The sequence below is a fragment of the Mus musculus genome, chromosome 15 (genome assembly GCF_000001635.26).
Source record: "Mus musculus strain C57BL/6J chromosome 15, GRCm38.p6 C57BL/6J".
NCBI lineage: Eukaryota > Metazoa > Chordata > Mammalia > Rodentia > Muridae > Mus > Mus musculus.
Window position 1 is genome coordinate 32,918,929 of NC_000081.6, and position 12,962 is coordinate 32,931,890.

At 41.3% G+C, this 12,962-nt stretch overlaps 1 protein-coding gene across 1 annotated transcript in view; it reads left to right on the plus strand.

The window, feature by feature from the left end:
* Positions 1–1,794: 1,794 nt before the first annotated feature.
* Sdc2 (syndecan 2) overlaps positions 1,795–12,962 on the plus strand; it is a 113,999-nt gene continuing 102,831 nt past the window's right edge. Inside the window, exon 1 of the mRNA NM_008304.2 lies at positions 1,795–2,377. Coding sequence (NP_032330.1) covers positions 2,318–2,377 — 60 coding nt within the window. The 5' untranslated portion in view covers positions 1,795–2,317. The remainder of the gene's footprint in view (positions 2,378–12,962) is intronic.

Genomic DNA, 12,962 nt, shown 5'->3' on the forward strand with positions numbered 1-12,962 from the left:
CACACTTAGGATGTGTGAAGGTTTGTATATTCTTAGACTAGGGAGTGGCACTGTTTGGAGGTGTGGTCTTGTTGGAATAGGTGTGACCTGGTTGGAGTAGGTGTGTGACTGTGGCTGTGGGCTTAAGACTCTCCCCCAGTTGCCTGGAAGTCAGTCTTCCACTAACAGCCTTTGGATGAAGACATAGAACTCTCAGCTCTGCCTGTGCCATGCCTGCCTGGATACTGCCATTCTCACACCTTGGTGATAATGGACTGAACCTATGAACCTGTAAACCAGCCCCAAGTAAATGCTGTTTTTTATAAGACTTGCCTTGATCATGGTGTCTGTTCACAGCAGTAAAACCCTAACTAAGACAGGATATGACTACAGTTTAGTTCTAAAATGACTAGGGCCTCATGTCTGTATCTCTCTCTGTCTCTCTGTCTCTCTCTCTGTCTCTCTCTGTCTCTCTGTCTGTCTCTGTCTCTGCCTGTCTCTGTCTCTCTGTCTCTGTGTATGTGTGTTTGTGCATGTGTGCGTGTGTGTGTGTGTGTGTGTATGGGTATGTGTTTGTGTGAGAAAATCACAGAGCTTTTTATGGTGTGGCTTGAGGTCTGGAGTAGTATTTACCTACAAAATAGTTATTATGTATTTTTAATTCATCCTACATGATAACAAAATAGTGGCTAATACTGAAATGTCCCTGTCCCTTTATAAATGGACATTACAGAAGAAAATGGGTCCATAATTCATTCAGTTTCTAAATCCAAGAGAACATCGGTGAGCATTAGAAGAGTATGTGCCTGCCTGGTTCTGTAGCACCATACAGCACCGAACTACATGACGCATGCTTTTGCTTTATGTAGGAAATACATACTCATTTTCTTAAAGCCAGAAACTACTTAACCATTCATTCTCTGAAATTCATCTGCTAATATCTAGACTCTCTAATTTTTCATCCTTATCTGTTGCAATTTTACATTTTCCAAAAGTAAAAATATGGAAATCGAACTTAGCTGATGCCTGGGGCAGTGTGTGTGTGTTTGTGTGTGTGTGAGTCAGGAGGCAGGGTACAAACTGTGAGCAGCAGAAATGGTTTGTAAGCCTTTAATGAGTTGTGCTTTGGAGTTGTTGTGTTTTGGGTTTTGTTTTTCTACCTTTTTGAGGGTTGTGGGTTGTGGGTTATAGTTGGGATGGGGGTGGAGGTGGGTCATGGGGGAAAGTTCCAAGGAGAATCTTAACACTAACTTGTTACAATTATTTTTGTCGTTTTTGAATTGCAATCTTCATTATCTGGAGACCTATGGGCACTGTGAATACTTGAAGGGGATGTATAAACTTTCTCATTTTTCTCGACTCTCATCTTTCTATTGACCCAATTTTCACAAGTAAGAAAAGGCTCAATATGCCCATTAAACCTTCATCGAATTTTCTTTAGAAAATTACAGCGAAGAAAAGGAGAAGGAAAGGGAAAGGGAGACAGAAGGGTGGTGGGGAGAGGAGAGGGTGTTGAGAAGGGGAAAGAAGGAGAGAGAAAATGAAAGAGCACTAAGGTTTGCAGAGGCAGGTTCTCAGGACAGCCACAGAGTGGAGCTGCTGGCTCCCACTGGCTCTGGGAGCTGCCAATCCCAGTGTAATCCCGTAAGAATTTCTCCCTGGTTTTATCATGGAGTCCTGGCAACCTCCTTTCCCCCAGTAGCTGGGAGGAACCTTGAGGGCCAGGCTAAGAAGGGAGGGAAGGTAGGGGCGGTTGAAGCGGAGGCTGAGCAGGACCAAGACCAGGACCAGGGAGAGGACACGGAGGGGTGTGGGGTGAGATCGAGGGGGAGGACCCAGGAGGAGGCGGCGCGTAGAAGGAGGGGCGCTGCAGCCAAGCCACCAGTCTAGCTGTAGAGTGCTGTACTCCAGATACTCCTGGAGCTCCAGCCCCTCAGACCGCGCGTCCCCGCCGCCGTTCGCCTTTCGGCATCCTAAACTTGAGCGGCAGCTCGGTTTCAACCCATCGACTGCTTGCTTCAAATCAGACAGCATTGCGACCCAGACACCGGAGTCCGCCGAGTGAAAGCACAACGCTGCCCTGTAGGACCAGACCAAGAAAACAGCCTCGCGAAGCAGCAACTCTGGGTTGGGAGTACAGAAGCCAACAAGTGAGAAGGCGCCGCGTTTCCGGGGCGCAGGGAGAACGCTAGAGCAGGCGCCAGAGAAGACAGCTAGAGCTCGGAATCGGAGCCCAAACCTCTCTCCTGGAGGCGGCTCAGCTTCTTTTTTTTCTAGGCCCTCTTAGGCTTGCTCTGGGCTTCCTTTTATCCGGGTAGGAGCCACATCCCTGGGGAATATGCAGCGCGCGTGGATCCTGCTCACCTTGGGCTTGATGGCCTGTGTGTCCGCAGAGACGGTGAGTGGGCCCAGCCGGGGAAGTGCACTGTTAAGAGTGCCCGGGCAAATAGAAGAGCCAGAGGGTAATTGGGGGATGCTACCTGGGGGATCTGCCAACCCTGAACGTGGGGCTGCCTAGGTTCTACTGAAACAAATGAGCTTGCTTTTCAACCACTTGCCCCTGGGCTCTTCCTTTTCCCTCTTGCACAATTGAGCTGCTACAGGGAGTTACCCAAGCCATGTCTTCAGGGGGTGGGAGCACAAGACTTGGAGGTTAGGGACCCCACAGGTCCTTAAAGTCATTTCCAGCTTTCTGCCTTGGGGGATTTTATGGTGTAGTCTAGGAAGGACAGAGGGCTAAAAGTTGCAGGTTACTAGAGCACCACTGCGGGCCAGGAAAGGATCCAGTAAGCTCTGTGTACTGGACAAACCCCAGGGGTGAGTTGGAAACTTTGGGGAGGATCTGTTCCTCTGCACACATCCCCCTACTCCAGGCTTTGAGCTTGACTGAAGGCAAGTTTAGGGAGATAGGGTCCATATTAAGGAAACCGAGAGTATCAGGAGTGAAAGTTTCTAAAAGTGCATTTGTTTAATGCTCCCTGTGGCTGTGGCAAGGGGCCCACACTAAGTGGAGATGCAGTCGGTGGTCTATTTGGAGGCTCCTGGCTTCATGGAGCTTTTGGGAACAGGCCTGGGCTCTCTGGTTTCTGGGATCTTCCAGGAACGGTCCTTGTGGAGCAAAGCTGTTGGAGAGAGATGGAATTTTTCAAAATGGAAAGATGAGGGTGCTTGTGACATTGCTTTGGCCCTCAGATCCTCTGGCTGCTGGAGGGAATGTAGATTTCTGTCCTGCCAACCTCATACTCCTTTGGATCCATATTCCCATGAACTGTCTTCTTCCACTACTAGCATCCTTTCACCTCTGTGGCCCTGGAAATTTGATTTCTGGTCAGGATTGTGTTTCTGGGGTTGGAGTTTGTTTCTCTGCGTTGCCCAGTGTATGCACTCTTAGGCTCATGACTAGTGTGCCAGCCCCTATCTGGGTCACTACAGGTCTGTTTTGGCAGGTGGAAGTCCAAGCAGCTTCTATTGACATGCAGTCCCAGGGCTGCAGGCTCAATTAAGGAGTGCTCCTCTTTTCTTTACTCTTGTTTCCTATGCCATTCCTTTGGCATCCAGTAAGTTGCCCAATTTGAATTAATAAAAAAGCCTTTAGCTGGGTTGGATAATCTCCCCTTTTTGACCCTTGGACGATTGGTAAACCTTTTGGCATTCAGGAGAATAAGGACATTTGTGATCAGCTATAGGGTGGGGGCACTGCTGTGTGGGCTAGAAGGTCATTGTCCAGAGTTCGAGGGTGGGGTACTTAGAATTGGAAACTGCATAGGATAGGTGGGTATTTGAGTGATTGTGATGTAAAAACACAACTCTGAGTCTTACCAGAATTCTCACAGCAAAAGATGTTTAATCCTTTGAAATTAGCAATCTCTCTTGGCTAGTTCTGAACTTTGGTGTGCTGTAAACTAAATTGGAGCTATTCTGTGTGTATTTCAAAGAAAACAGAACAACTCAAAACAACAGGAACCATTGCATTACATAGCTGTGCAAAACTGGGTAAAGGGACAGCTCAACTGAATTATTGTCCAGAGAGGATCTTGTAAACTGAGCAGAGTTGGGGACCTTTTCTTTGCAGAACCTGGTTCAGAGATTTGCTAGGAGAAAAGCCCTTGGGAGCTTCTGTATGGCTTTGATAGCTTCTTAAGACCTGGTGGGGTTTGCTGTTGTTTGTTTTCCCTCAAATGTGCTTGTCTCCTCTCCCTGCCTTATTTTCCCTGAAATCTCTTATGTTTGGGGCTCTACCATTTTCTCAGTTCAAAACAGAATTGAATGTTTTTCAAAAGAGCAGCTTTATTGGAAAGATTCTGTTTTGAGGCCTTGCACTATCATTCAAAGGGTGATTAAATATTTTTGAAATGTCAACTTGAGAATCCTACATACAGCCTTTGTTGGGCAGTGAGTCAGTCTTTCTCAGTCAAAGCTGTTTCAAAACCCAAACCAGCTAATTGTCCATTTACATTGCTTTCCTGTCTCTATTTGCTTCACCTAAAGTGGCATAAATATACCCAGACTTGAAAGGCATGATTTTTTTTTTTAAGTTAGCTATTACAGAACATTATTTCCAGCACTTTGTATTTTAATTTGGAAACTGCTGTAGCGTCCTGGGATTTAAAAGTAGTGATTGTTTGAGCTGTGACTCCTTTTGGCAAGAATGGAGAAATATCAGCAGCTAGTAAATTTTTTAGTTTTATACTTAGCTCAGAGTGAGAAAAACTTCTCAGACACTAAGATTCAAAACTGATTGGGCAAAAGAACTAGGGGTCTTCTTGAGGACACGGAGGCAGCAGGAAAGCCTGTTCCTAGGGACCCATTCATGCTTTCCACTGGCAGCTGAAGACTTTCACTTCTGGAAGGATGGTGAAGGGAAAGGGACAGCAGTGATGTGTTTCTAGGTTCCTGTCAATTTTTTACATGACTGTTTATGTTAGAAATAATACAGTACAGACTGCTGTAAACATATAATTTGAACTGGAAATATGTTTAAGGAAAGGAAGTCTTTTAAACTGGTGGAATTTTATAAACATGCTTAGATGTCTGTAAATTAAAAGAAACTGTTAAGTCACTTGGAGCCATGCATTACCTCAAAAGGCACTATGAAAGCCAGGCTCTGGAAAGTGTGCACTAGAAAGGAAATTAAAGCTGAAATACTGTAGCCCTTAGCAGTCTTTCTTTAAATGTATTTTTGTCAGTTCTAATGGGGCAAACTAGTTGTGCTTTGACAGAAACAAAGGCTCTTTATCTTTCAGTTCAATATTAGCAGTGGAGAATTGTCATTTAAGAAGGAAAGCTCAGAATATGTGTGTTCAAGAAGGAATTTGAATATGCCTTTCAACTCTTTCTTGTGGGAACTGGAATGCCTTTTTTGTTTCATTAAAAATGTTAACAAGCAGGGTGGTGGTGGTGCATGCCTTTAATCCCTGCACTGGGGAGGCAGAGGCGGGCAGATTTCTGAGTTAGAGGCCAGCCTGGTCTACAAAGTGAGTTCCAGGACAGCCAGGGCTATATAGAGAAACCCTGTCTCAAAAACCCAAAAAACAAAACAAAACAAACAAACAAATAAATAAATAAATGAAAATAAATAAATAAAATAAAAAGGTTAATAAATTAATACTTTTACATATTTATGATATTTTGATTCATGTATGCATTATATGATATTCAAATCAAAGTAGTATACTTTATTCTGTTGTCAGCCTAACAGTGGACTGTGTAATGTGGTCAACTGAAGGGCAACTAGGATAATCATAAGTTGGGAAAGAATTTTAAAAGGTCAGCTAGTTTTTTTCTAAAAGCAAAACTAATTTTCAAACCTTCAGAACACCCCCAAACCTGATCATAGGTAGTTTGGAATCTTCCTGGGACTATCTATTCTGAGGCTGACCTGGCTAATCAGAGCCCAGTCAACTCTGTCATCAAGGTTTACAAGGAGTCTAGTCAAGCTATTGTGCTATTGGTGTGCCTGCTGGTTGTGATCCAACAGGCCCAGTGAGCAGAAGCTGTCCTTCTTCCTTTGCCAGAAAACCAAATTACAAGATCTTGCTCATCATTCCCTCCTTCCCAAGGCAGAAAGAAGGCTTGCCATCTTTCATACCCAGGCCAAAAATACATCCCAGTATCTCAAAGTCATCTCCTTCTTTCATGGAGTAGGAGCCAATGAAAAGTCTCAGAAGAAAGCCCACATCATGAAGAAGAGCTTTGACTGAAAACAAGGCCATCATGTTTTAACTTTTTAGGTTGCCATAGAGTTTTATTTCTAGCCTGGAATAAAATTGACTGGAATTTTGAAGAAATCCTTGATTCCTTCATTTATCATGGTTCCCATCTATACCCTGCCTTTAAACTCACCAGGGTGTTGACCCCTCCTTTTACTCAGCAGGTGGGTTTCCTGCTAGGTGCTGGGATTAAGCAGTGAGCAAGCCTGCAAATCTTCTGCATCTTCTTAGTGACTGTATAGTTACCATCCTTGGCCTGGTGCTGGTCTGCTCTATGGTTTGCCCTTTGTTTATCACTTTGAGATGTTGGCTGTGGTCCATCCAGAAACTACCTTGTATACTAATTGTGGTTTGGAATCTGCATTCATTGACCAGATTTGTAAGCTGTTCCATGCTAACACTGCTTCTTGGTTACTCCTTCTTGGTCACTGTTCTGTTCCTTCCTTAGACATAGCTGAATTTAAGCATCCCCCCTTTAATAAGCTGTTCATTAGACCTCCTTTAATATTCTGTTTAGTTGCTTTTCTCTATTGTTCCAGCCAAACCTATTTTTATGCTCCTGTAAGTAGCCAGACAGACTGACAAGGTCATGGGAAGTACATATAAATACAAATCTTACAAGTTTATCTCCAATTTTTGCAAGCAGAGCCTCAGTGTGTGTGGCTGGATAATTTGTATCTTTTACAAAGCATCTCTGATGGTTATAATGAGTCAGCTTCCCCTGGGAATCACAGGTTACTCCTTAATTATGGACTGTCCTGAATCCCATCCAGACCTCTCAGCTGTGGCTGGGTTAGAGCAAAGCTAGTTTCCCTTGGGAAGCCAACAGGCCTGGGTTTCTGTGACAGTGCTTGCTCCTTGTCCATTATGGCAGAACTCACACAAAATACAAAGCTCCAAGCCACTTAAAAATGCATTCTCTAAGTGAATTGGGCCCCCAAAATTATTTTATGCCATGAATTTTGACCATCTTGAGGGTGCAGTTAAGGCATCTATGAATGGCAGAAGACATGACATAGTGTTCCTCCTTTGACTATGAAATACAGATTAGTGTTCTTTAGGATCTCTTACCCTCCTGTGTCTCTTCCATAAAGACTGAGCCCATGTGAGGGAAGGGGTGGTGTCTATAACTCTGGTCTACAAAGCACAGAACTCAGTAGGAGCCAAGACCTGGTAAAGCATTATTAATTCTGAGACTTTTAGCCAGGGTGCTGGAGGGCTTGGCAGACATGAATTAATGGGCACTTTTCCTCAAATCAGTTTTTTCTGGGCTCACTGATGATAGGTATTATGCTTGGGGTTCTCTGAATCCACCACCTCTAAGCGGCCTGGGCCAGGTTTTAGGATGGTGTCCTTTATGCCTCAGCCTTATTATTATGACAGGAGTAGCAGGAAGCGTGGACAATACACAGATGCAAAGACCTAGCATGCTAGCACTGCTCATTCACTCTTGCTCCTGTGTTCTGCAGCTGGGTCTAGAGACCAAACAGTCAGAGGTGTTAGGCCTCTGTCACATGGTGGTGTGCTGCTAGGAAGAAAGGTATCATGAAATATGGGGACCTGGGAGTCAGAAAGAGAACATTTTTCTTTTTTCAGGGGTAGAAATAGAAGCTCTCCAGCTATCTGAGCTCCTATTTAAATGCATACACACACACACACCACCACCACCACCACCACCACCACCACCATCACTACCACCACCACCTTTAATGCTAGCACTTTGGAGGCAAAGACAGGCTATTTTTTATGAGTTGGTGAGTAGCCTGGTTTACACAGTGAATTCTAAGCCAAGCAGTCAGGCAGGGATGCATAGAGGGGGTTGGTAAGGAAGGAGGGAGGGGAGGAGAGAAATATAAACTACATTGATGATCGGTTTTTACCAGATTGAGTTTGGACAACAAGATGGGGTGGACTACTCTGAACTGGGACAGGATTGAAATTGAATTGTGAATGTTTCTCCTTTCTTGGAGTATCTTAAAGAACTGGTATGACTGGAAGAAGGAGAGAACCTTAAAGTCAACAGAGATTTCCCATTTACATTCCTTAGAATGAGAGTGAAGAATGCCCATTTATGACTTGTCCTCCTAACTGAGAAAACTGCTATGCTTGCGATTTTCTTTCCTCTACTGTTGAATCTATTTTATGAAAAATGTTACAAAGATGCAGAAACAGTGTGACCTTTACACAGTACTTTGTTGTTGTTTTCTCCAGTGCGCAGATATAAGAAATACTAATAGTACTGACACCTAACCTGCAGTGCATACAGTGGGTCTCATGGGAAAATGACACATGGAGCAAAACTACAATTATTAAGAGTTATGAAAAGTGAAAGCTTATGTTTTGTATAATTTCCTCTTAGAACTGAAAGACTCCTAAAGTAAATGCATGCCATCTTTAGACCAGGCCCACAGGGGGAATTTTTATACATTATTAAGGACTGCATCCTGTGGGTCATCTACAGAGTGACAGAGCTGAATTGGAGAAACTTTCTGCCATTAATATTTAGGATTTTTGGGTTTTTTCTTCTTTTAGGGTATTATTGAGGAAATTTTAGATTAATCCAATTAATACATAATCAAGTCCTTGCCAAGTGATTTTTGAGTTTAAAATTTTATTTTTAAATTAAATCACAGTGATATATGCTTATTTTGCAAATATGTTTTAAGTAGGAAAGTTCTGAGTTTATTATTGAAGCAAGGGATGCTCTCCCATTTCAGAATGGTAAATCACTTGTGGTAGTCGGCAATGATGTGTTAGCTTGAGCACAGCATTCATCATGTACTCTGAATAGTTTCATTGCCTGGAATACCTCCTGAGCCAGCAAGTAGTAGTTTCTGATACGCTCACAAGCTAATGTAGCATCATGACTGGTTGATGGGGTGGGATTAACTTTGACTATAGATAGAAGTCAGCATAACTTCTTGATGACATTTGGGAAGGCTAAGACCTCATACAGGTGCCTTCTACTGCTTCCCTCTTTAGTAATACTGTGGGTGCTGTGGAGAATAGGAGCAAGAGTGGGAAGCAGCAGGCTCTTTGGTAGGCAGCTCAGAGCTGGGGTTCTAGAATTGGCCTGGTTTAGAATACATTTACCCTGTAACACTGGTGTATTTATTAATCTCTGAGCCCAACATTGTCACCATGGTAAGTGAACCATGCTAAAATAATTTCTTAGGATTTTGTTAGGTAAAATAAATAGGATCTTTTAGTAACTGGTATATTTATGCCCTATGCCATGTGTTTGTTACAGCTCTAAGTTTTCTGCTTCCTAAGGAAGACGAACTTGGCACCCACAACTCATGAGCTCATGTGATAAACACTAGCTGAGAAGGGCTCAGAATGTCCATAACAGAGCCAGCTACTTCTTGCTTCCATCTTGGTAAAAACAAGCTCTGTACTGAGATATGAAGCATATACCGATACTCAGCTGATAGGAGAAAATACATCATTTATTATCTCTATTTGTCCTCACGGAGACAGGGCAAACCCATAACAGTCCATTTCTAGTAGTGATTTTACCACTACAGACCTATCCAGAGGGAATAATCATAACTGGATAAACAGTGTTTTCAAGTGAGCTCATTTTGAAGCTCTGCTTATAATAGTTTTAAACAAATTAAAACCTGAGTATATAATAATGACTAAATTAAAGGGTCTAATGCACACTAAATTTCATGTAGCCATCAAAAATGTATTTGTAAAATGTAAATAAGTTTGGAGACTTTATAACAGATTAAAAAGTAAGATTTGAAAATAAGCATAGTAAGTCACTGTTTGTGTGTTTAAGACTATATATAGATGTGTGAATTTATATATCTACATATTATCCAGATACATATACTATATGCAATCCTGCATATGTGATAGAATTGTGTAGAGAATGAGAAACACACACACACACACACACACACACACACAAACCCAAACACATACTTATGCTATAAATTAGGAGTATCAGAAAAAAGTTGTTACATTATATTAATATGCTGATTGTGGATATTATTACTAAGGTTCTGTAAAATGTTATCAGCAGGAAAAACAGTTAATGGGTGTAAAAGATCTTGCTGATTATTTCTGTACTTGCCTCCAGAAAGCAAAGGCCCCAGACTGGGAGGGTTTTCCTAGTGAGCATTGCAGGCCCTTCAAGGAGCAAGTGATTGTTGTTCTAGAGCACAGGGAATGAAGTGATCAAAGTTTCTTCTTTTCCAATCAATGGATGAGGTTAGTACTATCCTATGTCAGAATCAGAGGCATACAGGAAAACAGATTATTAGTCAGGTTCACACCACTGGTGCCATAATTGTAAATAGGTATTGCCATATTCAATGCAGCCACAGTTTTATTAAAAGAACAATATGAGATCACAGAAGATCTATCCAAGGGATGTTTTAACATCAGGAAAGCAATGCTGATATTAACACTTCAAGGGGAGTATGGCCATCTCAACAGATGCAGAAAACCATCTTATACAACACTAGGAAAGGTTTTATACACTGTCACTGAAATTCTTGTTAAGTGGGAGGTTTTCTATATATTAGGGTTGATACATCTGTGCCAATGACTTAATTCGCGTGACATGTTTAGGAACCCAAAGGCCAATGTTTATGAAGATTTTAGGCAACAGTCTTGTGTGGGTGACAGGTATGTGACAGTCCAGTAAAGGCAGGGCTGTAGCACAGAGGTTTTAACTCATGTGGAGTTGTAGTTTCAGCATTTCCAGTCCCCACTGTGCACTCCCCAAATTCAGATGACTACAGGAGATCATATTCAGGCTTTGGAGTTCTGTAAATCACAATTTGGTTCTGGTGTCGCTATTTAAAAGCCATGTGATCTGAGGATGTTTCTTACCACTTCCAAACTTGTTTCTCTAATTTAAAACTGAGACTTATAATATTTGTTCTTTTGAGACTTTGAAGATTACTTTAATATTCAGCTTTAATATTTTGTTGCTTTGAAGATTAACTTTAATATCAAACATAAAACTTGACCTACAGTTGGCATTTTAAGGATGCTTGTTTTATTTTTCTTTAAGCTTTGTGGTTCTGAAATAGTCTCTGATAAAAGTTTTTAAAAATGTGTACATACAAATATGTATGGGTAGGTCTTGCATTTCTCACTTGTGTCTTGTGGCATACACCAAGTGGCTTACATTGTCACAAATATAGGGCCAGTTATTTATTTGACTAGAGTGGGTGTGCTGCTGAGTTGTATTTTTGATTTTTCTCATCATCATTGTTTCTTGGGTTATACTTAAAGCACACAGGAAATGTACAAAGCAGATTTCACTAAGACAGGAAAGCCAGGTGTAATTATTGAGGATATCACTGTAAAATGTTCAAAGAAGCCAATACCAGCCCGTTCAATTGTAAACACCAACTACACTAAGTTCACTAATGTATTAATAATTTATGTCCCACTTTTGACATCATTTATTTAAGAGAGATATTTTGATTTGCTTATATTAGATTTGGTTCGATTTCGTAATTATCTTAGTTAGTTATTGAATTAAATCATGTTTAGTTGGTCTGTTAACACTTAATGTACATCACTATACATCTACCAAAGGAAAGTCTTGGCTGCCTTTTCAAACTAAAAACAAATTGTGACTTGGAGCTTACTTTCAATCTGCTCTTAATCCACATTTGGTTACTCAGGGGAGGGGAAGATGAACTGGATCTATGCATAATAGACACAGCATGTAAAGTATGCATCTTTTTGCCTTGGTCCAGTTGGATATGTTTGGTAATCTGAACTGCCAGAAAGCTATAACCCAGAAAGAAGCAGGACCACTGACAGGAGTTAAGTCACTACTTTTCTAGGAAAGCAGGGTCTTCATAAAACACCAGCATGATGGAGGGAGACATCAGAACTGTGTTGTTGACTTTTGTTTTTTGTTTTGTTTTTTTGTTTTTTTGTTTTTTGTTTTTTGTTTTTTGTTGTTGTTTTTGGTTCTCTTTTTTTTTTTTTTTTTTTTTTTCTATTTGACCACCAATGAAAGCCTTCAGAAAAATAAAATATAAAGAAGATGCAAAATGAAAGAAACTTGTTTAGTGTTTCTTGGAGTTGTTTGCTGTTTATATCAGAGAAGAATGAGACTTTATATTTTAGCTAGTCACATTCACCATATAATGTATACTGTAGGCTCCTAGAGTCAAGATGTCCCTTGTATGGGGCCAGCTTAGATTGAGAACTTAGTGTTGGATAATTCTCTTGTATTCTTTTGGACTCTTTCCTTTCAATCCTTGTAACAATTGGATGGTGGATGGTGGAGCTGGAATAGTTACTTTTAAAAAATAAGGATTTGGCTAACCTTTGTTTTTTTGAGACAGAGTCTTATTACATAGCCTATGTTGGCCTTAATTTTGTGATCTTCCTACCTCACTCAGCCTCCTTAGCAATAATATTATTAGCATGTGTCATCACATCCAGCTATGTTTTGTTTTAACATCGATTTTTAATTTATTTGTGTGTGTGTGTGTGTGTGTGTGTGTGTGTGTGTGTACCGATGTTTGTGGTGGTCAGAAGGTCACTTTCAGTACTTATTTCTCTCCTTTCACCATATAGGTTCTGAGGATCAAACTCAGGTCCCCAGACTTGACTGCAATCATGTTTTTTAAACTGAGCTATCACACAGGGTCCTGGATCTGACATTTAGAAAGTGACACAATGAACACTGAGAGAGGTTTAGGAGCTTGACCAAGGTGCTGTAGTATATAGTTTAATCTAAGTGGTCTGACCTACTAGTATATTTTTTCTTTTTTCCTTTTTTTGCTG